The 24,845-nt window shown below is 42.2% G+C and overlaps 2 protein-coding genes across 4 annotated transcripts in view; one reads left to right on the top strand and one right to left on the bottom strand.

Annotated features, from left to right (window-relative positions):
- The window catches only part of LOC143330162 (TSC22 domain family protein 1-like), a 29,247-nt gene extending 11,770 nt beyond the window's left edge, over positions 1–17,477 (top strand). The window contains exons 1-3 of one of the 3 annotated variants that reach the window (XM_076746447.1): positions 9,473–9,815; positions 14,069–14,120; positions 15,785–17,477. In XM_076746447.1, the coding sequence (XP_076602562.1) occupies positions 9,706–9,815; positions 14,069–14,120; positions 15,785–16,054 (432 nt within the window). In that variant the 5' untranslated portion in view covers positions 9,473–9,705 and the 3' untranslated portion in view covers positions 16,055–17,477. Of the gene's footprint in view, positions 1–9,472; positions 9,816–13,456; positions 13,749–14,068; positions 14,121–15,784 lie in introns of those variants that run through there. The other 2 variants (XM_076746446.1, XM_076746445.1) reach the window with 2 other exon arrangements.
- Positions 17,478–18,716: 1,239 nt separating this feature from the next.
- serp2 (stress-associated endoplasmic reticulum protein family member 2) lies at positions 18,717–22,504 on the bottom strand. The gene is made up of 3 exons (XM_076747195.1): positions 22,325–22,504; positions 19,262–19,334; positions 18,717–18,891 (listed from the first exon to the last, which is right to left on the bottom strand). The coding sequence occupies exons 1-3, from the start codon at positions 22,406–22,408 to the stop codon at positions 18,851–18,853; spliced, it is 198 nt and encodes a 65-aa protein (XP_076603310.1). The 5' UTR covers positions 22,409–22,504; the 3' UTR covers positions 18,717–18,850.
- Between the last annotated feature and the right edge of the window lie 2,341 nt (positions 22,505–24,845).

Raw genomic sequence — 24,845 nt, 5'->3', positions numbered from 1 at the left:
ATTATTATTATTATGCCAGAGATGTTGTGACTACATGAGGAAGAGTGAAGACTCAGCTAAGACGACAAAAAACTTTTTTTTTTTTCATTGATTAGTCTGATGTTTATGTATTAAATTAATTGTTTGGTCAAACCGTCAAGGGGATTTGATCTGATGCTGTTCCATTTACTACATATAAAGCTAAGAAAACCAGCAAATGTCCATGTTTGAAATGCCATAAAGGACCAATTCTTTGTAGTTTTTGTTTATCATTAAAGATTATTTCAACAGGTAAATGATAATCAGAATAGATTCAAATTAGTCAACTTATGTTTTGGCTCTAGAATCAACACACTTCAAAGTCTTTTGTCCAGGTGCTAATTGACCCCTCTGGTCTGGGAACTCTAATGCAAAGAAGTTCAGAAAGATGAACACCAGCACCAACACCACAGCAAATAATCATTTAAAGGAGTAGTGTGGTGTTTTGGGGAAGATGATGCTTTTAAATAAGAAGTTTTAATTGTTTTAGAGAGTGAGATGAGAAGAGCCTCATGCCTGTACTTAACTTTGGACAGAGTTAGCCTAGCTTAGTAGAAAGGCTGTAATCAGGAGGAAATGGCAGCTTGGCTCTGTTCAGAAACGCTCTTAACAATTGAGAGTCCCTGCTCAAATATTACCAGTCTATGAAGACGATCATCCTGAAGTGTCACTGTTCATGTGTGTGGTTTGCTCGGCTCGGCGGAGTCTGATCAGCCTTTCTGCTCAGCTGTGATGACGCGAGAGCTCCATCCAGCCAGTGTCTTTTCCCATAGGGTTTGATATTCATTCTTGCTTTGTGTGAGCTAATCCTCTTCTCTATGCTCTGTGGCTGAATGAGGAAGGCTGCTGGAGGGAGGGGGTGAAGTTTTTTTTTTTTTTGTTTAAATCTTTTTTCCCTCAATAGTCTAGCCAGCTGCTTCCCCTATTAGCATGAATAAAGCACAGAGACACTCTTCATCATGCATGTGTCCGCAACTTTAATGTCCGTGTTCTGTACTCATTGTTTCCCACATTTTTAATTTATAGCCCACCCAAATAGACTTGCCCCCACCCCAAAAAAAAAAGATTGTTGTAGTATTTCACATGTACTACTCTTTATTACTTCAGAAGTTGCAGTGGAATGTGCAAATTAGTCAACAGATCTGCAGTCAATGGTTAGCTTTTGAATTTTATAGTATCTTAAAGCAGACAGCCTTTTGACCAGAAAGCCAAAAGTTAATCAAAACGTGCTTTTAATTTGCTCTTAGCATGATATCCCTAATGCACTGGTCTCTATTTGCACACTCACTGTAGCATTAATGCCAGCTGTAGTCCGCCTGCACATCGTTTTCAGCTCTGTAAACAGTGCTGCACCACCCCCTGCTGGTTGGCAAGCTGTGAACTAGACACACACACACCAGGCTCATCATATGTATGTGTGAATGTGTTGTTCTGAATGCTGTTTTTAGGTTTGAAAGCACCGTAATTGTCAGGCCCTGTATGTCTTAACATTGACTGGTCAAATGAGCGTGGGAGAGTGCTGAACCGCTGCTGTGAATACTCCCTTTCAGGCGTGCTAGTCTTGAAGCTGGGAGGGGTGGGGAAGTGAAGCAGCAGAGCCAGAAATTAACACACTGGAAACAGAATCGAACCCTGTGTTCGCACATGCAGAATGACCATTTTCTGACCAAACAGTAGTGGTCCATTAGCAGCACAATGCGAACGGGGTGAGCCAGCCAAACTAATTATTGTAAGTTTATTAAAACAGTAAGAAAATAGATTTCCTTTTTCACTTGTTTGGACTTGAAATGATTCTTCTTGCTGAGTTTCATGGCCAATTAACTTTGAATCCTATTGGTACAATTTCCCAATTCTATTATAATGTTTGTGGTGTTTTAATGGGGTTTGTGCATCTTTAATGTAGCCATTGTTTTTTTTTATTCTTTTTACAAAGCAATGAAATTCAACTTTTCATTTTTTGAGGCTGGCATGATTATATGCAGTCCATCACTGTATTCATTAAAATGACATTTTAATTGCAGTGCTGCAGTCGGAAGTGAATCGGCTTGAAAAGGTTTATGCATTCATTTGCTGGCGCTTTCATGTGCTTTAACATCTGAGACTCGAGAAGCAGTCATGTGAGAGTTATTGCGGTCACAAAGCAGTCATAAGAGTTGTTAAAGTCGCATTTCATTGCCAGAATGACAGCGCCAATTGTTATGAAACCGCTGCGGTAAAGATTTCAGGATGAAAGGAAGCCGTAAGCAGTGTGTCAATCCATTCACAGGAAGCAGATCAATAAGAAAAATACAGCAAGGTTCAGCAAAACAAATCTCAAAGCGAGCTGGGAGGGGGGATAGTTGGTCAGTGGGTGGCTTAACCCACAGGTCCAGATCATCACCAACGTGCAGACAGGACAATTAGCGGTGAAATGTCAAACCTGAACATCACCTTTTAAGTAACTGTTCCTTTAGAATAAGTCATGTGCACATGTTTGAAGACAGATAATGAGCTTTATGAGCTGATGATGACACATGCAGTGGAGTTAGGGTTAGGACCTATGCATTGCATACAAACTGTACCCTCTGGGATTGGGTTATATCTCAATATTTTCCATCCAGCCACTGTCAGCCCAACAACCGCAGACTTATTTGAATGATTGGCTGTTAGTTGCAAATATGTGTTAAAGTACTCATTCCTTCATAGCTTGTTTTTCTTGTTAATTGCAGCTGGTTTTAATGCTTTTTTTTAACGTGTATGTATGAACTCCTTTTGTGTCATACCAGACACAGATGAAAACTTGCAGGCTTAATGAGGCTTTGTGCTCACAGAACAGCAGTGAGCGACTCAGTTGGTTTGTTGAGTCTGAATTTTTGTGACACATCAGATATTTCTCTGATCAGCAAGGCACAACAAAGACATGGGGTATGAAGTTTGGGATTAATTGGTGGCATTCAGGCAGAAATGGAGCACTTAACAGTTGTTTGACCCCACAACAGGAGGTCTATTCTGTCAAAGTTTAGTTTGTAGTAAGGCTTGCATTGGCTCTTGCTGCTCCAGTATTTGCCACCAGGTGGCAGTATATACCAGCGTACATCTCTGAAGTCACAGTACAACCTCTAACAACTGTGTGATGTGCATTTGTAGCCTGACAGTTCTGCACTGTGTGAATATATAGATTCTCAAAGCTATCAGATGAGGCCATGTGAGTGTTTGCCTCCTGAATTTTTAATATGGATGGAGTGTAATAATGGAGCATGTTGCCTCACGGTGGTGGTCTGTGATTGAGTCAGCAGTTTTGTTTTATGTGTACGCCATTGTTTGAGTGTAACATGTAGACAACATCTTGGGTCGGTTTCAACTGTTACAAAAAGAAACGGTGAAGTGCAGATAGGATGTTTCTCATTTAGGGGAGCTGACATAATGTGGCCACTGCAGTGTCAACAAACCTTTTTAAGTCTTTAAAAAGCTAAATATTATTAGTTAATTATAATAATAATTGATATTATTATAAGTAATACCATGTCAGGACGAATTGTAACTAACCCTTAAGGTTATCTGTTTTTGTTCACAGTGCAAAGAAACAAACTTGTCTGCACCTCCTCACCCTCCTGCTACACTCTATTAATCTGTATTTCTTTTTTCTTTCTTTCATGTTTCGCTGTGGCCTTCGCTGGAACAGGTAAGACTTCTGTTATTCTTTTTGTTTTGACTCACTGAGATCCAAGTTTTAAATCAACAAGTGTGGTAGAATCCAGGTTATAAGACCCAGACCCAGGTTGAAGACTGAACCAAGGCCTCGTTTTCCTTAATGTCTACAATGTGCAGAATTTAGCCTGGTTAGCTGCTAATTCAGATATGAGTAAAGGAAGCGCATGAGGTTGCATCCTCATTAAGGAGGTCCCACTTTAATACGAACATCCACTTTTTATCAAGTTTAAGTCCACTGTGGCAGAGAACATAAACCTCCAAGCAGTCGCTCCTTTCACTTGAGAGAAGTTACAGAAAGCACCAGAAACAACATTTGATAATCACCGTTGTCACCAGAAGATGGTGGTGTGGCCTGCCGGGGCTCGTTCTGCATGCAGTCATGACACGTGTTGATGGACAAGTTGTGTCAGACTTTGGCAGTTCATGCTATATTTCATTACTGTTTGGTAAATATGGACAAACAGTTTATTTCTTTCCATTTGTAGTCACTGTTAGCTCAGCTCAGAAACCCTTATCCTGGCCTCTGTATTTACATGTAGTGACACACAGAAAATTCAAGTACCCTGAGTGTAAGAGCAGAGAAGGATCACCTCAGACAGTGAGAGCGGCACGATGAGGATGAGACGGTACGCGGTGGCCTGTCCGACTATAAAGCCGTCCAGGAAACAACAGCGTGTCTGTTGGTAGCTAAGCCGAGCTTTTGATAGCCCTGCTGTCGTCAGAGGTTTAGACCCTGACGGTGGAGTCATCATTAGTAAATCCACTCACCGCTCCGTCCTCTTCCCTTCACTTGTAATCTTGGCGGCACACGCACACAGACAAATAAGAAGGCGGGGAAGTGGGTCAGGGCTTGTAGCCTCATTGTTCAAAGTTATTGATCTGATGAACTCTCCCTGACCTGCTGATTTAAAAGGCAATAAAGACCAGGATCATGATTCTTTTCCAGTAATCACTTGATTGTTTTTATTGATGAAATATTACGTGAGGACACACATTTCGGAATGACTGTTAGCATTAAAAAGCTAAATATGGATTCTGTCGGCCTGGTTTCCAAAAGTAAGAAATGAAACAGGTTTGCTTTGGCAAACTAAGATGGGCGGTAGCCTCCTCCATCTCTTTTCTGGCTGGTCAATGACCGATCAATCCTGCCACACCCAGACCCTTCAGGGACCCAGGCCAGATTAGGATGGAGCAGAGCAAATCAACGGAGGAGGCGGGGGGATTTTTAGAGGTGAATAACTAATAGAGGTCAAAAATATTGGAAGCAATTCAAGGGAAGATTAGGAAGAATACAGGGAACTTTCACTTTGAGCCACTTTATAGCAATATACCTGAATATCTTCAGCAGTTTGTTTCACATATTAATAGCTTTATCTTCCATTTACATCCAGACTTTTCTACAGCAGCTGAATAATGATGAAACTACACTTTTCAACCTTTTACAGGGCTGCACCTTAAATTCTTTTGCACATAGCAGTGGTGCCACAGAGGTTACAGATGCTTTCAGCATTTCCTTTATTCGCCCATGGTGGTACACTGGAGGGACATGACCCCTGTTTCTGTACAAAACATACATATTATGCTGCAAATGAGCAGTACAGATCTCAGTAGATTTATATTATCACACATACAAATCAGTTGGATTCATATTGGTCATATAGTATAAATCTGTGACGTGCTGTCTCGTGTTTTACACAAATATGGGAGCAATGTGTAACAACTAAAAGCTAGAATTCAAAAGATTTCACGTCATGCGTCAGCGAGGATCTGTGAGCAGACATCTCTTAATAAAAATTGGATGTATGGATGCAGCCACTGACATGATTTTCAAGTGCGCGATAGAATATAACCTTCACACACACCCGTTTTCTTTCCATTCATCGCACAGACCGATTGTTTTTGTAGCATCTGCGACATACATGTCAGCCCGCCCGTCCTCTTAACAATCCAGCAGTTAATGGAAGAGAGCATTGAAAAGTGAGCATGCTAACACTTCAGAGGCAGGGATAGGTGCACAAGCTTAAATGGACTGATCCCAAATAGACACCATGTGGGTGACTGATTCGGTGTGTATTGACCTCATCAGCTCACAAATAGAAACTCTCCTGCTGTCAATCAAACACAGAAGTATGCATTACCAGTGCCTCCGCCCACTGCTTGTACTGATTTGGCTGAGAGAGCTGCGGTTGTGTTGGAGGTTTCTCGTGATGTAGACCAGAGCAGGAGAGAGAGAGTTGACTCACATGGTCTTATGGATCTGTGTCGTAGTACGAGAAAAGCAGCCTCCCACCAGCAAACACGAACTTATATCCTTCTGTTAGCTAGACGCTTTGGAGGCTGTGTAGCAGGTGTGTGTGATGCAAAACTTCATGACCTAGACATCAGCGTGAGTAATCTTGAATCCTCCATCAGCCTCCAAAAGATAATAATACAGACTAGAAAAAAGATTAGCTCCATTCACAGGGAGACAAACTGAAATCGGCCCTCATAAAGATGAGACATTTTCCATTTAAGACCTTTAGAGTGAGGGCATCTTCTACGGTGCACTTCAAACTTCAAACCCCGGCTGACTCCATAAAGGTGTTTCTGAAAAGCCCGAAGCACGACTGGCACGTGGTATCTTGTTATGATTTCAATGCTGCTATCACAATAACACCCCAGTGCTTTATGTGACTTTGGAAATCCATCCATTATTGATTCTGTGTTGACATTTCCATAAGGAGATGTGTCTCACCACATTCTCCCTGCAGCCCCGCAGTGAGTCTTCTCTGCTCGTCACTGTTTGCTGCCGTGAGCATCATTCCTGTCCTCTGTTGTCTGGACTCAGAGCGCTGTGTGTTCTTTGCCCGCTAATCCTTTTAATGCCAGTTTTCACTCCACATTACTCAAAGCTGCTGCTCATACACTCTTATGTAACTTGGATCTTCTGTGCGTGTGTGTGTGTGTGCGAGAGAGAAAAGGGGAGGCAGAGGTTGCTTTTCCTGCCAGTGGATGCCAAAGTGTCAGTAAGCAGTGCAGATGCCTGATGACCACACCTGTGTTTGTTTGTGCATGTTTAGCTCATTCACACCATGTGATTTGTGCAGAATGATCAGTGGTGCCAGAGGATACACTTCCCTGCATCGTGTATCCTACAGCTTCCTGTTTAAGTTGTATATTTTGAAAACCAGGTTTTGCACCCATCAGTACATTTTAGCACTCACGTTAAATGTGCTAGCTGCCTGAACGCTCCACATCCACATCCGTCAAACCATCATCAAACCGCTTTGTCTTTGCATCTGCTCTCTGCTCTCCCTCCATAAATGACTTTTTGAGACCGCGCTAATGCTGAGGCGGTGGATCTAGGCCATTCTCGCTCTTGTGTCTCTGGCTGACTCACTCCCCCTCCGTCTTTCCCTCCACCTCTCCCCCTGCGTGTGTGTGTGTGAGAGAGAGTTTAGTATAGGGCGAGGACTAAGGACTTGCTGCTGTCAGCCCAAATGCTCCAATAGCACCTGTCTCTCTTACGTATGGAGGCCAAAATGGCCACTCATCAGTCCTCCCTGCCTCTCTGACTGACTCACTCAGTAGCTCTCTGTCATTCTCCATAGTCAGGGTGTGACTATGGAAAACCACTGCCAGGGCTTACTGGTAAAGTCTGTGTGTGCTTTCCACTATCAAACTACAGCTCAGCCAAAAGCCTTTACAATTCAACAATTCAATAGGCCTCTTTTTTCATCGCTGGGACATGCCAGGCCCCTTTTATTAACTTTTACAGATTGCATTTCCCCCGAAACACAGCAGATGTGAGTGCAGTTTCTCTTCCTGTGAGTCAAACACATTTTGACACAAAAAAAGCAGGAATTACACGAGATAGAGGTGGACAGTGTGGCCAAAGTAGTACATGCTATTTTATATCTCAGTAACATTATATGTATCACAGTACAGTAATTGTTTTGCAAAAGAAATGGTTTAAAACAACCATTCTGGATTTTGTAATAACAAGTCTCACCTTATCTGAGCTTGGTTGGGATGCTCCAACTGTTGCTCCCACATCACATGAGAACATGATGAGTCCTGCCGCCCAAATCATGTTACCTTGTAAGGCAGCTGGATTCATGAGATCATGTGAGAATCCAGTCCTGATTTACTGCATAGCCTGCCCCAAATTGAATATATAGCAGAGACACTAAGACATATGTCCTGCGGTGGGAGTGGTACTGCCCAATCTGTACCAGTGGACACATTTCTACTGCTGCACAGTACACACCATCATATCACCCAGCCCTATGCTGATAGCACTACCTCTCATCACAATCAAAAGGTGACATATGGGATAGAAGTAGCATTAGAACAAGCTGTTATGAAGAAGCATGTTTATTTCACCAGCTTTGGAAAGCAGTTCTACTGTACATTAACATGGAAATCAGCCTTTTTGGTTGCTGTACTTCAGCTCGCCTTTCTTTAAGGTGACTTTCTTGTTTGTGGATGTTTGCGATGGTAGATGAAAGATTTTTGCAAAGAAGACTTTTGTTTAGTAACCTGCACCAAAAAGTGGGCCTGCTCACGGCTGCATGCATTAACTCATATATTCAGTCAGTATTTCTGTGTGGCATGTGCATGTGTGTGCGCGCATGTTCCTAATGTTGGCCACCATTGTTTATAGACATTTTTTTAAGCTTCACAAAGCCAGACTATGTTTTGTTAGTCTAGATTTTGGCACATTTTTAAGTCTGAAAAGCCTCCACTGAGAGTTATTAGACAGTGAATGAGGGACAGTTAGTGTTGAAATGATAACTATTGGTTGAACCTCCACATTAACTATCAGAGATGGTCGTTAAAGATCTGAAATCAAACATGATGCTCACTGCGTGACACCTAGAAATACATAAAAAATAACGTTATGGTGGAATGTTGGAAATCTCATGGTTTTTCTCACTAAGAATGTGTTTTGCCACCATTTTGGGTGGGCTTCAAGCATGCTGCTGTAGGACTGTGTGACCCATGCAGAAGTCATGTGACGCTGATTAACTCCAGCGCGTCGAGTCTGTTAGGACAAGCGAAATCCCCTGCATTGTGCTCGTCCTTTACCTGTTGTTTCTTGGCCGGCCGTCTCTAAGCCGGTGGAGGCTCTGTGAGTGCGGTGTTGTGTTTTCCGTCTGTGCAGGCACTAAGCCATCTTAAGGCAGCCTTTCAATGAGAAATGACAAGATAAGACCCTGAATCACAGGCAGTGGGGCGGGCATAGAAAACGAAATCATGCTTCATTTTGAAACTGCCAACTAAATCAGCAAGTGAAAAAGTGTCGGGGCTGCTTTTGCAGTTTTGAGGTTAAGGTCAGAAACCATGACGGCTTTGACCTCGTAGTGGTTCTGACAGCCGTCTTATGTGACAAGGAAAGCATGTAGGCTTATTGCTAATCTCTCACCACCCCGATTTTTTGGACAACCTGTACTGTTGCTCATACATCAAATCCAAACTAGACATTGCATGTTCAGTGCATCCACACCCCTGTGGTCTCATTTATGTGCTTCTAAGAGACACAATTTTAGGTTGTTCAGTCAAAACACTGTGATTCACAGTATTTCGGACAGTAGGAGGCTTTGCAGAGAAGAGGTGAGGCTCAAAGTTTTATTGTATCTCCGTGTCTCGGGCTGTAGAGAGCAGAAGGCTGGAGGAGCAGGAAATCACTGGGCCACATGCTAATCTGTGTTGATGGTTTATGTAACTCCCAGTATCACATGATCACACGTCACCACCCGCCCAGCTACTGTCTGTACTCAGTAATTCACTCACTAGTCAGCCATTCAAACACAAATGGATGACTTCGACAGAGGAAAAATGAGGAGCACACACATACAGTCATCATAAGCTGGCATGCTGCCTGTGATTCCCCATGCAGCTAATGCATCTATAGGGCGCGAGCCAGATCACTACATTTAAGAAGGAGCGAGGGGGTGTCAGAAAACACTAAACAAAGAAGCTGGGGACGCACTGCTCTGTTACTGTGGAGTGTGTATGATCGTGCTGACGGACGGCTCAATGAGAGTACGGGGAGTACGAGTGCAAGGCCATGACGAGATGGCAATGAAGCTTTTGTTCTGGGAGCTGGAGCAGCACCTCAAAAGGTAAAATAAAGACAGGGAATCCCTGGGGAGTCAGGACAGTGTCGCGCTGCTTGGGCCAATCACTACAGTAGATCCACACAAAGGGCTGCGTGGCTATATTGTCCCTTCCATTCAGTCATTCATGGCTTCAGGGGCAGTTTTAACACACGCATACTTAGAGCAGATACTAGGAACTGGCTTACTGGGTCCTCATCGCACTGTACGTTCAATTAAATGTAATATCTACGGCAAAATATTGGAGGGTGTGTTCATGTATAGTAAGCTGTAGAAAAGTGTGCACAGATAGATTTGTGGTATGAATTTGCGCTCCTCACTGTGAGTCATTAAACCCACAGCATGTTTCCTTTGTCGTTAATGAATCTCTTGCCACATTCTGCTGTTTAGTAACAGCTCTGATGCCAATCCCGTCGACCCAGCTGCTCCATGATTTCACATGAAGTCACTCTCTATCCTGCAACAGCAAATACATGCCACAGCCAATACTGCTTTACAAAATAAGCCTTACACCTTTTTTATTATTGTTTTGTGACTCAGCTTAATGTATTGTTTACTAAAGAATCTGCACAGAAAACAGGAAATTCACACTGTGTAGATACACCTGTGCAGTCGAATGGGACTGATTCCTGCAGTGAAAGTCTTATCATAGTGGAATAGTTGTGTGATGTGTTGACTCTGCTCTGTGGTCATTGTTAGGTCATAGTTAGTGGTTACTGTTGTGTTAGACTGCATGATATTAAGAGGTGTAAGCTTCTTCTTCTTTAAAATAAGCTTATGTCTAATATTCTCTGCAACAGATTATTTGAGGAAAAAACAAACATAATTTTGTGTTTTAAGCAGATTTATAGGTTTGAAAATGATTAATTGTGAATGGATGTAATGCATAGTTGGCTTGGAAAAAGATGTGTCCTCATATGTATTTAAAATGTCCAACACTACTAAGCGGTGCTGGAAACAAACGTCAGCAGACCTGAGCTGAAGGACCGGGAGCGCTGGTCTGCGTACAGTTTTGGGTCATTTCTGTCTGCGATTGCTTCAGTAGGTCACTGGGATAGTGCTGATTTACAGCAAAGCAGGAAGGCCATCAGTTGGCTGACCTACTTTTAATGCAGTCTGCAATTATTACAGCTAAAAACTCTGTAATGTTTGCTCATAATTGAAGTACTTGGACGTATAAAACAGTATTTTTGTGATGTTAGCATCTCCATCAAATATCAGAGGGGAAGTAAAATAGGTCAACTCCACTGGTGGAAACTGGACGTGGTGCTGTAGCATTAGCATTTAAGTCATGTTAAATGGTTATGAATTTTATCTATTTCTTAACTGAAAACGAAAGAAATTCTGAATCTTTGTTTACAAACTTTAAGAAAGTAAACAAACCTTAAACAGCATCAGAAAACAGTGACTTAGATCCAGTGATTGTCTCGGTTTGTCTAAAGCTTTTACTCTGCGTTTGTTGTTTAAAGCATGAAAATCTTGTCCTTGACCAGCGTTTTCTTGGAACGTCATCTGGTTTTTTTCTTGGTCAGCTGCCAGTTCAACCAAATATAGCTCCTACCAATCACCTGTGTGCTTATGCGAGTGTACGTCTCAGACTGTGACCGCATTCGACGTGGGTTTTGTTCCTTAAGAGCTTCAGTTGGACCGGCTATTTGGGTCTGGATAATTGGCTAAACCCTCATCCAGTCAAGGAAGTGAGCGGAAGAGATAAGTGTGGCTTAAAGCCTCTTATTTGGCTTCTTGTTAAAGTGTTTGACAGGGATCAGAGGTGAACAGAAGCTGACATCAGTACAAGTTCCCAGAGACCAAGTTTGAGCCTTAATAAGCCAGGTCTGTGCCGTGATACCCAGATTAGCCGAAGATCCCATTTTTAAGGAGATGACTGACTTTTGAATGACTTGGAGGGAACTCAGCCTGCACGCTGTCCTTTCAGGGTTTCAATACGTCTCCTGATATTTGTGACATATCGTATGTAGTATGGACTTCATCATAGTTCCTAGATGATCTGCAGTGTTTTCTCCAGAGCTTAACATGCCTGTGACCTCCCCCCCCTCTCTTGTCCTCATCTATTTATTTTATTTTAGTGTGTGTGCATGTGTGAGAGTGTGATCAGAGGCAAGAATGTCAAGAGTGTGTGCACACGATTCCGAGGATTTTGGGTGTGTATGGAATGTGTGAGAGCGGCCTTTCAGAGTGTGTAGGGAGGTGTGTGTGTGTGTGTGTGTCTTGTTTACAGGATGTCTTAGGTGGGAATTTCTGTGTGGAGGACTTGTTTTAGGCGTGTCTGCGTGACCAACATACTCCCCTCTGTGGAGTGTTGTGAAGACAGTTTTTTTGTATGTGTGGTAATGTTGTTTCAGTCAGATTGACCTCACTGATCTCCCATGTCTCCCATCATCTTAAAGACATTCGACAGAAGTGTAATCTCCCAGTAAATGAGTCATGTAGATGACAAACAACGGCCAACCAGTGGTCAGTGGGGGGAGTTTAAAATCACATAAGAAATGTTTTAATCACGTCAGTGACAGTCCAGGCGTGTCTCCAAGATAAACTGTTTTTAAGTATGTCTACCTTTGCATTGATCTACACATATCTTCAGATAGTCCCAGTCTCCAGCTTCACACTTGACAGCCTGAATGTGTAGTTTTTGCCCTTTGTGCTAAGAAGGACTTAATAATTTGAAATTAAATGTAAATGTCTGAGGCTTGCTTTGCTAGGGTTTCTTAATAATGTGGCTCGGAGATCTGCAGTGCTGTCCCTGGCCACATGGGGGCAACATGTGTGCAAATATTATGGCCCTTCTTGGCCAGTCAAAGCAGTTTAATTGATGGATATTGTTAGTGTATATAGTATGGATCATATTGATTTCAGAAATGTGTTGAAAGATGTATGAATTATTTTGTGGGCAGTGTTGAATGTTGTTTTTTTGGATGTCTTAAAACTGTGTGGGTAATCATGGACAATGTGTCTCTATTGTTCCCACAGAAGGGCTGTTAATTTTGCTGAAAGGGCAAGATTATAAAAATGTTGTGGTGTGCAATATTACACATACTAATAGCTGTGAAAGTTGGGTAAATGATGCAAAGAAAAGGCATACAGTTACATACAATAAAGACTATTTTGTGACAATAATCTCTAAAACTACTTATATACACTAACAGTGTGTGAAATAATATAATTGACCACATATCCTTTTGGTATGATTGGTAAAACCAAATTATTAGCAGATGGATTCTTTGTTCTGTAAGTGTAAAAAACATTTAGTTTTCTTGTAACGGAGAAAAAACATTACATCTGAAGGGTTAAACAAGGCAGAAATCGTGTGTTAATGTTGCCAAAGGCTGGCACATTCCCACATAAACAGGAGCTGATTGTCGATGTGATATAAAAAAAATCCCAAGTCTTGTCCTTCCCCTGCTTGTTTTTCAGTACTACAGCTTCGTCTTTTTCCTTTCCCATCCGGTTTTCCCCGGTTTCATCCACCTCCTCTCCGTCCCTGGAATATTTTATGCAAAACCGTGTGAGCTGAGCGGCAGGTGGGGGCGTTCCCGAATAAATTATTCAAACGCGCTCCGCGTCGACCAATCAGGAGCCGCCCTCTCGGTGTGTCGCTGGATAAATTATGCGCTCCTGTCTCGAGCTGCAGATTTTAGTGCCGCGCCGTGATGAGCTGACCTTGGATTGTGTTTGTGCCGCTGCGGTCGGTGCACGAGCCTCACCGGACAGAACCGTAGAATAGCGCGCGTGGATGTGTCTCGCGGAGTGGGTCGCGTGGAGGTCGACACGGAAAACGGAGCTTTAAAACATGGCCAGCATGAATTCGCCGTGCTACACCGTGGCTATGGATCTAGGCGTGTGCCAGCTGAGGAATTTCTCCATATCGTTCCTGTCGTCGTTACTGAGCGCGGAGAGCTCGCACGTCAAGCTCGACAGCAGGTAAATACTGTAAAAGAGCTTCACTGCTGACTTCACCTGCACCAGTATCATGTCACCGCTGTGTGATGGAGGCTCAGCGCTCCGTCCGTGGATGCTACAGCATCACTACACCCAGAGGCCACACGGCCATAAACGCTTTGTAGCAGAGAGGCAGGAGGAGTTGCTCCACAATGAAACCAGGCCCGTGATTTTATAGAAATTTCTAGAGGCTTCCTGTGACGACCCACATTTCTATAAAGGGAGAGAGGCTGCGGCTTTGCGTTGATGCAGCGCAGATGGCTTCAAAATGTTTTATTAATTTCTCTTTTCTTCTTTCGCAGCTCGTCGGGAGCCAGCGTTGTTGCCATTGACAACAAGATTGAACAAGCAATGGTGAGTTTCAAGTCTTTACATGTTGAAAATGGTGACTGATTACTATTTTTAGTCCATATAATACAATACAATACATACATAAAGGGGTAGTGTAGGTAACTGATTATAAAGCATCCTGATGCAGTGTTTTTGTACATCTGTGTTGTTCTCATAGAGTAAATGTACGTCGTAGTGTGTGTTATTTTAAATCTCCGGTCAGGGGACAACAAAGGAGGCCGTGGAGAGAAATGGATGTGTTGTACTTTGCTCGTCATTTCTTTCCGTAACCGTGTGTTATTATACAGCCAAAATACTGATTATGCTAACGTGAGCACAACTGGAGCTACCTCAAACCAACCTGCACGCAGCTCGAGACAGCGTCACGAGCACGTTATTTAAGTGTTGTTGTTTTTTAAACCATTAATATAAATATTTTTTTTAGGTCAGTCGTGCTTTTATAAAATGAGGAATTTACAGAGTTTTGCCCCGAAAACGAAACCAAGTTTTATTTTCTGTTTCGCTCTTCGTCTGTTGTCGCTGCTGTCAGCCCTGTTGCTAGGCAAACTGGAAGGCTCACACGCCTGGTTATAAATATCTTGGCCGTTGATTGGCCCACACTTAAACGTGGGCAGGGTCAGTGACGTGGAACCCTGGGAATATAGTCTCACGTTTTCTCTTTATCCTCTGTTTGTTGTATTATCACCGGATTAGATTTGATTTGGCACCACTTTAATGACCTATTTCCACTCACACAGGTTTAGTTTGTCATATTTTCAGTAAAGAATAAATTTGTACACATTATTTATTGTTGTGCTTTGTTTGGGCATAACATTCCGGCAGTGAAGATATTGGTAACACTCTGTTAATCATTCATATACATACATACATACATACTATTGTCTCTGTTCTTTGAAATGGCCTTTTTGCTGCTGTATGGCATGTATATATCTTCATTAGAAGAAGATTGTTTGGACGAGCTTAAAGAACAAACAAACTTTTAATCCAAATTTTAAAAGAGGCATGAACTGTTTCATATTATTGTAAGTTTGCATGTTTGATACATAAGATTTAACCTATTTGAAATATATTGCAGTGTTTTATGTTCACTTTTTTTGTGGCCGGGAATCACATATGGGTTAGCTTTATAAACAGCTTGGATCAGGACATTTCTTAAAATTTTCTGTTAATCGAGTTAAAGTACAGACACAGTGAATCAGCTGACGGGTGTCGAGTTGATTGATTATTTTAATTTTCTATGTAGAGCAGGAGATAGACGGTGCATGATGGACATAGTATAGCGAGTTGATGGACTAGTTGCCATATCATAATCAGGATCTGTCCTCAACTTAATGCAAATTAGTTGCCTATTTCTTACTGAAAATATTTTCAGAAACATATTTTAGTTTAGTGTTTAGCTGTAATATGAGATTCAGTCACCATGTTGGAAAACGGGCGAGCTAAAACCGAGTACCGCCCAACTCGCACTCCATCACCGTCCAGTCTGAGCTTGCATTGGTCTGTGTGTCTGTACGTTAAGATTTACTTCTCGCATTTAAACATTTCAGGCATCATGAAAAATCAGAGACATAAAAATTAGGTCAGAAAAAGCTGAGAAAACTTTCATCTCCTCTGTGTGAGTTTTCTGATACATTCCACTCATAAACCCGGATCTCTGTCTGTCTCAGGACCTGGTGAAGAGTCACCTGATGTATGCTGTGCGTGAGGAGGTGGAGGTCCTGAAGGAGCAGATCAAGGAACTGATCGAGCGAAACTCCCAGTTGGAGCAGGAGAACACCCTGTTGAAGACACTGGCCAGCCCAGAGCAGATGGCCCAGTTCCAGGCCCAGGTTCAGACCGGCTCCCCGCCTGCCCCTCCAACAGCTGCCACGCCGGGACCTCCGAGCACCGCCGCCCTCGTCCAGCCCACGTCGCACAGCTCTGGCCCCTCGGCGTAGCCTGGTCTGCACAGACAGACAGACCGACTGACATTTTTTTGAGCTCTGCTACATCAGCAGAGCTCCACCTTGCCTTCTTCAGCAGGAGGTTACGCTGTTAAGACAAGATTTTGCACATATTTATCTCTCAGAAGGATGCAGCTGGCGGGACGAGTGTTGCAGTGCTTCACAGCACGGTGGGGGGGTGACAATCCTGAGACTATGTGTGTGGGGAGGGGCGGGGGTTCAGGGGAGGACAGAATCATCGAACATTTGCCAAATAATCCTTGGACATATCAACTAGAATGTCTTACCAAGAAGAAACAAAACAGCTTTTCAGAGGCGACGACATACTAAACTAGAGTTAAAAAAAATCACTGTGCCTGTGTCTGGATTTTAAGTGATGTCGATTTACTGATGATGGAGGAGGAGGAGGAGGAGGAGGATTGTATTGGTTGTTACCTTTTTTGCTGAATGATGTAAATAAATGCGGTTCTCTCTCAAGGCTAGATCCTAAAGTTACAAGTTGAGAGAGAGAAGGAGAGAAAAAAAGCCTTCTCAGAGTGACAAATGAAGAATGTGAGCAATTATTATCATGACAAAGTCCCCATCTGGAATGGGGGAGTCGGGGGAGGGGGCGGGAGGGTATTTTGAACAACACTTGGCAGAGCTGATGACGTTACTTCAACTGTGGGATGGTGGGACGAACAAAACGTGGTTTCTTACGGAGACGATGATATTTCAGTATTTCACTTTCAAGCTCCTCATTTTGCCCTTGACGAAGCTCATCATTGCTGTTTTCTCAACCCTGCAGCGGCATGTCATTTAAACCTTATTTGGCAGGGTCGAGACATTGGGCTAAGCTGCATTTTCTCTTTTCGTAAAAAGTTTGATGGGCAGAAGACGATGTATATTTCTGTATAGTGTAAGTACTGTGTAAAATAGCGAGGAGAAGGCGAAAAACAACAGATGCTATCTTGGTCGCACAGACTGACGCGGGTGAGCGAGGAACATGCTGGTCTTGCCCGGTCTGTGTCATCTATTTTTAATGCTGTATTTTCAAGACTGTGGACGGACAGGAGTTTAGGTTATTTAAGTGACAACGTGCAGCCAACAGTGTTGTCCATATCTCTTACTGCAACATTAACTCTGACTGTAAAACCATTTCCACTCTGCTCTTTTTCTTTCTGGCGTATTGCACCTTTATGGGTTTTTTTTTTTTTTTGACAGTGATGTACTTCTGGACAAACAATATCTTAAAATTCAACATGGAAAAAAAAAACTCTGGAGATGTTTTTTCTTTTTCATTCTGTGTATCGGTTGTATGCTCATGTTCTGTGCATGTTTCTGCAAAGACCGGATGAGATGTTGTAACATACTTACCACAATTGCACTTGACAGCTGCACTTCACAACTTTCAATAAACATGCTTAAAGAAGAATAACCACCTGCTCACCATCTCTCTCTCCTTCTTCCTCGTGGCGGCTGAGCTCGGTCAGTGTGGCGGGGGGCCTGCTGTGGAGAGTCTGCAGCTGGAGTCCTCTCTGCTTCAGGATTGTTGAATGAGGTTAATGACGAGCTGCTATGCTGTTGAACCCTCTTGTTAGCAGTGAGATAAAAGCCACAGCCAAGTGGTGTTTGGATTGAAGCTGCTACTAGGTGACTTTTTCTGATTAAATTTAAGGTTCAACCAAAAATAACAGGAAGAATCTTTGTAATGTGGCACCATTTAATGGTGAAATTTGGGCAATATTGAATTTTTGAATTAAAGACAAATCATATAAGAGGAATAAGGTTAACTATGAATAACTGATGAATGCGTATCGTGTTTAAATGGAGTGGCCCTATTTTTTATGTATTCTGGGGTCTAAATGAGTAATAATAGGTTCAAAAAGTTTCAGAATTGGTCCAGTAGATCACCTATTTTGTACTTAACAAGTACCAATTTACATATTTTCATGGCAACTTCACTTGACATTATTTGGAAATGTTGGATCAGTGTGTCAGAAGTTCAGCCTAAGCAATGCAGTACATTTTCCACAATAATATTCTAGACAGCCGACAGGAAACATCCATATTAAGACTGGGAAGCACTGGATGATCTCTGACTAATAATAAGCTCTTCGGCGTTGCAGGAAAGCCATGAGGGATCCTGTATATGAACTATAGTCAACACAGTGTTTTCCATGACTGACAGTGGAGCACATGCCTGAGATGTAGAAAATCATTTTGTCTCTTGTAAGGTTAGAGCGTCCCCTCCCCACCTGAGGCCCTCTGACAGGGGAACCGAAGCCCAGCTGACCCACAGGGAGTCTACAAAAGCAGAAGTAAAACTTGGCGCTTCTAAATGCTTGACATTTATTTGAAAAAAGATTCTTCTCACATAACACAGACGAATACTTGAACAGACAGATATGGCACATTGTCAGCAGGAATCACTGGTCGCACACACTCATAGATTAACACTCACCTTAACACACATACTCACACAAACACACACAGAGGTGCCAAGTGAGTGATGAGACACACATGTTCTCCAGCCAGCGTGGTTTTAGACTGTTCATAGAAAAGCTGTCAGTACCACAGACTGCAACACTGTAAACGCTGATCGAGGGTGGGGAGGTGTCCCGAGGAGGGGCTGGTGGAGGAGGTGGTGGTTGGGGAAGGTTTCCTCTCTGAGATCTGCTGGATCCAAAGCTTTGGCGTCAGTCTCTGGGCCTCTGGTAGGGGTCGGGGGTGTGCAGGCTAGCCAGGCTCAGTGAGGGCATCGGGGGTGAGGGTGGGGGTTGGGGGGGGAGTCTGAAGGCTCTTTCTGGATCACATCCCCATACGGATACTCTGGATGATCTGAAATATGGCTGAGAGCAACGACAGTCTATTGTTGCAGCAGCAGGTTTGACATAAACATAAACATAAAATATATACAATAAAGAAGAATAAGGGTGAGAATAAAACTAAGAGAAAAGAATGTTCTTAAAAAATATAACTATGAAGTATATAAAATATAACTCACCTAGTATAACTAAGTATATAAACATAGAATAACAGCAATTGTTAAAAAATAAAACTAAGTGTATAGTTCTATAATAGTATTATAATATGTATATATGTTAGCTACATTAGCTTATTAATGAAATCGACTGCTTATATTAGCTATGTTCGTTTGCCGCAAAGACAAAAACATCATGCAAACACACACTTTCTTGTGTCAGTATAAAAGGTACGTACCTGATCCACACACAACAAATACAAAGAGGGCGAGCAGCCAGGGACCCACAGGATACTTCTCCTCTTGTGGTCGCTATGGGAAAGACAAATATACACACACACACACACACACACACACACACACACACACACACACACACACACACACACAGAGTACATCAGCATTGCTGCTACAACAGAAAAGTGACAGATGCTGCAGGGTAAAAGTAAAACTGCGTGAACGTGGATAAACTTACAAAGAGCTTTCTCTGTTCTAACAGCGCTCAGGTTCTCTTATTCCTGCTCCGTCACTCTTTCGCCTTAAACCTGCCACCACAGACGATCTTGTTTATCACAGTTCGTGAGACCAGACGGTGATGTTGCTCGTCAAAGTGGACACAATAACAACTCTGTGGCTGCGCTGAACAAACCCAAGTGTGTAATTACACACTGAGAGTTGCTGAGTTGGCGTTTTTCAGATTGTGGCTCGTGTGGAAAAGATCAGTGGAAGAGCACGAGTCATCAGTCTAGACTGATTTGGGGAGAACCCATCAGCAGCTCAGGACGTGACATGAGGCTGTAACGTCAGTGATTCACTGATGGCCTCGATGATGCTGAAGGAAGCGGTTGTTTTCTTCATGCAAAGAGTGAAAATGGAGCCTGAGCAGCTTCCATGTTTGACCTTCATGCTACTATTGAAGCCATACAGAGGATGGTGAGGAGGGAAACACTGTGCAAAGTCACTGCACCACAACCCACATGACAAAGCTGGACTCATCTTTGTGGTGAAATACTGCAGTGTAAGCTTGTTATGTACTATTCTGGCCATAAGTCTCATTCACGTCAATATTATCTCCAAAGTCCACTTGTGGGGCCCTCACCATGAATCTAATTACAAAGAGATCTTTACTGAGTACATATGTGTGTGTTGGAGGGCCAGTGGCATAAAAAAATGAGAGAAAAATGATGATCTTTACTACATTTAAGAGAAATATTTGAATAAATATACAGTTTTTGTTAAACAGAAAACACTATCAAGCATTTATATGATGGCAGGGCTAAGACCAGGGATTCAATTAATGATTTTTTTTTCCCATAATCAATTAGTCTGTTGATTATTTGTTTTAAATGTATCATTAATAAACTGTCACAATGGGATTTTTGGGTTGGTGGTGCGTTTCAAATGGCTGAAAAGCTTATTAAAGTCTCCCTAATTCATTACTCTTAAAGCTAATTGCTTGTGCTATGAGGCAGTTTTAGAGTGTAGATAGCAAAAAAAAGAAAGGATACTGTGTGTGTGGTGATGAAATATTATAGCAGAGTGAGTGCAAAAGCTCTTTCCAGTCACACATTAAGAGGAGTTATGATTTAACTCAGTGATGTCAGCTTTAAAAGTGCAGAAGGAAGATGGCTCACATGTTCCATAGAGACCATCAATCGGCCGAATGCTTCAGCACTGGCTGTACTTTACTTGAGTGTTTCCATTTTATGCAAATGTATTCTTCTACTTCACGACATCTTGGAGGCAAATACACTTTTTACTTCACGATGTGTCTGACAGATTTAGTTACTTTTCAGATTACATCTCTTCACAGCCTCCCTGTGCAGTGAACGCCACGTATCTCTAAATGTGACGATGCTGAATTTAAATGTTTTTTTTTGATAAACTGAAGGATGAAATGTTCCTTTATGGGTGGGGAAAACTCTCCTCCTACTAGATAAAGTCTTTAAAAACCCTGTTGGATTCGCTGGAACACACAGTCACAAAGCTGCAAACGGCTGTTTGTCTGAGCTCAGGAGGAGCTGCCTGACACAGAGCAGCTGTGATACAAACATATGATGATCTGACAGAATATGATGCATGACTGTAGATTAAAGTAAACAACAGCATAAAAAGCAGTTAAAACAAGCTCAACCCTCAACATCTACAGCAAAACACACTCACAGCAGTAATTCTAACCTAAAAACATCAGATATAGTAGTAAAACACTGACAGGGAACATCTTCTAACATTCATTTTTGATACTTAAAGTAACTTTTGCTGATAATACTCACATACTTTGACTTAAGTAAGGTTTTGAATGCAGTATTTTTACTTGCAGTGGAGTATTTTCAAAGTGTGTTATTGCTACACCGCTGGTTTTGTCTAAAATCCATGAATCCAATTTGACATCATAAAAATATTCGATAGAAGAATCAAATACTCACATCTGAGGCTGATTTATTTTTGCTGCATTTTTGATAAAACAAACAACTGAATATCAAAACAGTTTCCAAACTTTACAGTAAATGTAGTTTATATATTTTCATTAACATTTTTCCAGATTGTTTATTATTTATGATTGATTGATATTGTAGTATTGTGCACATATTTTTACATAACCTGTAAGATTACTTATTTCCTATTTTACTAACTGATCAGGAATCAGTTATTTTCCAGCCTTTATAATATAAACTGTGCAGCTGGAGGAACAATAATTTTCATTGTTGATTGATCTGTTGATTCTTTCCTGGATTAATTAGCTGTTTGGTCTATAAAATGTCAGAAAATGGTGCAAAATGTCGATCAATGTTCCCAAAATACGTCCTTAAATATCTTTTTTTGACCACAACCAAAGATATTCAGTTTACTGTCATACAGGAGTAATTAAAACCCGAAAACACTCCCATTTAAGAAGCTAAAGTCAGAGAACTTTGATTGTTTTCTTTTGAAAATTACTCGGTTAATCAATTAATAATTAACACCTAATCAATTAATGTTTGCAGCTGTAATGACCTGCTCATCTTTTACTGTTGTACTCCAAAGTAACGTGAAGTTACCCTGCGGGGCTGTAACGCGCATCCAGCCTGAATACGCGACATGTTATTGATCATAACGCTTTATTGATGACATCCACCACACGGTGCTTGCGAGGTGCTGCTGTGTGACATGTCTGTGATAAGCAGCACGCGCTTGACGAGCAGCTGGCACCACCACCACCACCATCACCACCATCATCATCACGCTGCTGTATTCATACCGGAGTGAACGTCACCTATCTGGGCTAATGTCATGCTGGGACTCGCTGTCATTTCACGGCTCACCAGCGTCTTGGCCACGTTTCCTCTCTGCGTGATGTTCTTGCTGTGTTTCTCGTTGGCCATGCGGATCCTCTGCTTAGCCACCATCTTCTGGAACGATTAGAAAAGCCGGGATAAATGACTCTGCTTTATCTTGAGAGGCTGCAGGCTGTCGACAGCACCCCTGCATCAAGCTAGGAGACCTCTGACACGACGACACCGGCAACGCGCCGAATAAGTCTTTCAAAATACGAGCATGAACTATTAGCGCGGACAGTGAGGCATATCAAGAAGAAGCACGGACACTTGTTTTATACTTTTACAACAGCAGCAAGTGAATTTCTATTCTCCGCACTATTTTTGACGTATTTTCTATCATTTCAGACCAACCTCAACGTAAAGCGGTCGTCCAAACCTTTATTCTGAAGGTCATCACAGGAACTTGCATGCTTCTTTTTGGTTGTCTTCACACAGCTGTTCCCCGCACCTGGGGGAGACGGGAGCGTGGCCAGAGGCGCGCTCCAGTAATCAATAATGGATTTTAATTGATTAGCAGAAAAAAAGTATGATGAATCTGTTTTGTCACTATTAAACATTTTCCAAAGACAACAGAGAAAAACACTGGAGTCTGGAGAGAAATATATATATATATATTTAAAAAAGACTGATAATACTGATATATTTATAATAAATAGAATAAATTACACTGGAAATATTATATTGATATATATACATATAAATGCCAAACGAGTCCAGGAGGGCACATTGAAACAGGCAATAAAGTGTTTTATGTTTTCTGTCTTTTAATGGCGTCTCCTCCTCATTGAACAATTCAATAATTAAATTCCTTGAATTATTTTTTTTCATTTTTGATTGTTATTGCTGCTTGTTTTTCCTTCCTTTCTCTCTGATTGAACTTTAGGATCTGGGTGATGTTCGACTATTCAGGAACTTGTTGGAAAATGTTTTGGATGCTTACTACTTACTGGTATCAAACTCAAAGTTGAGGGTGGCTTGTGTCTATTTATTTATTGTATTATATTGGGTTTCTGTCATTTGGTGTGGCTTAGATAAGACCTTTTGACTTGGATGTATTGGAGCTTATTGAGAATTTTTGAAGATGAACCATAGAGGAGACTGTTGCAGTAGACCAGACGAGAGGTGATGAAGGCGTGGATCAGGGTTTCTGCAGCTGTGGAGGAGAGGGATGGATGGACGCGGGCGACGCTCTTGAGGTGAAAGAAGGCTGTTTTGGTGATGTGTTTCACGTGCTGGTCGAAGGAGAAGGTTTGGGTGAAGATGATGGCAAGATTTCAGATGTGAGGGGAGGTGGATACGGTGGAGTCGATATTTAGGGTGGATTTAGAGCGGCAGCGGAGATTGTCTTGGCGGAGATGAGGAGTTGGATGTCATCGTCAAAGCAGTGGAACTGGAGACCATGTCAGCGGATTATGTGACCGAGAGGAAACAGGTACATGATGAAGAGGAGGGGGACCGAGAACTGAACCTTGGGGGATGCCTTGGGGGAGGGGAGCAGTTGGGGGATTTGCAGTTATTGATGGAGATGAATTGAAGTCTGTCAGAGAGACATGATCTGAACCAGTTGAGGGCAGAGCCGGTGATATGAAAGGTAGTTTCCAGTCCGGAAAGAAGGATGGAGTGACTGATGGTGTTAAAGGCGACGCTGAGGAGGATGAGAATGTTTCTGGCGTCAGAGGAGAGGAGGAGGTCACTGGTGATTTTAAGGAGGGCAGTTTCAGTACTTTGATTTGAGCAGAATCTGGATTGAAATGTTTCGTGCATGTTATTGGTGGAGAGGTGGTCTTTTAGTTGAGAGGCTACACGCTACAGTACTTAAAACAGAGAAGGTAGGTTGGAGATTGGTCTGACGTTATTTGGGGGTTAGGGTTAGGGTTGAGTCCTGTTTTTTTTTTTTTTTTTAGAATGGGGTTGACAGCAGCAATTTTGGGGGATGGTGTGACAATGCCAGTAGACAAGGAGGAGTTTATTGCTGGGTTATCAGTGGGGAAAGCAGGAGGGGGTGGGGTCCAGCGTGCAGGTGGAGGTTTTCATTCCAGTAATGAGTATGGAGAGGTCTGTAGGGGAAACTGGGGAGAACTGAGACAGGTGTTGGCAGGATAACAGGGGGCAGGTGGTTTAAGGGGGAGCATATGTGGTGGAGGCGAAGGGAGAAGTGGACATTTTTTGAGAGAGGGAGGATGAGAGTGAAGTAGGGGAAACAGAGGTGAGTTTATGGAAGGTAACTGTAATCGTACGAGAAGTAGACATAGTGAGGTTACCACACAATCAAACATCTTAATTAAATACACTCTCAGTTGGCAGTTTATTAGGTTCACCAAGCATATTATTCCAGACTTCACAAGGTTACAAGTTAAATCAACATCTCTCTAAAGATTCAACAACAAAACCTGAACATTATAATCTTCATGTAGGCAGGAGTTATTGCAGGACTGTTGTATTAGACTGTACTGGTTTGAGGTAGGTGTATCTAATAAACTGGCAGCAGAGTGTATTTACTATCACT

Source organism: Chaetodon auriga, chromosome 13, assembly GCF_051107435.1.
Source record: "Chaetodon auriga isolate fChaAug3 chromosome 13, fChaAug3.hap1, whole genome shotgun sequence".
NCBI lineage: Eukaryota > Metazoa > Chordata > Actinopteri > Chaetodontiformes > Chaetodontidae > Chaetodon > Chaetodon auriga.
This window is presented reverse-complemented; position numbering and strand designations above follow the sequence as displayed.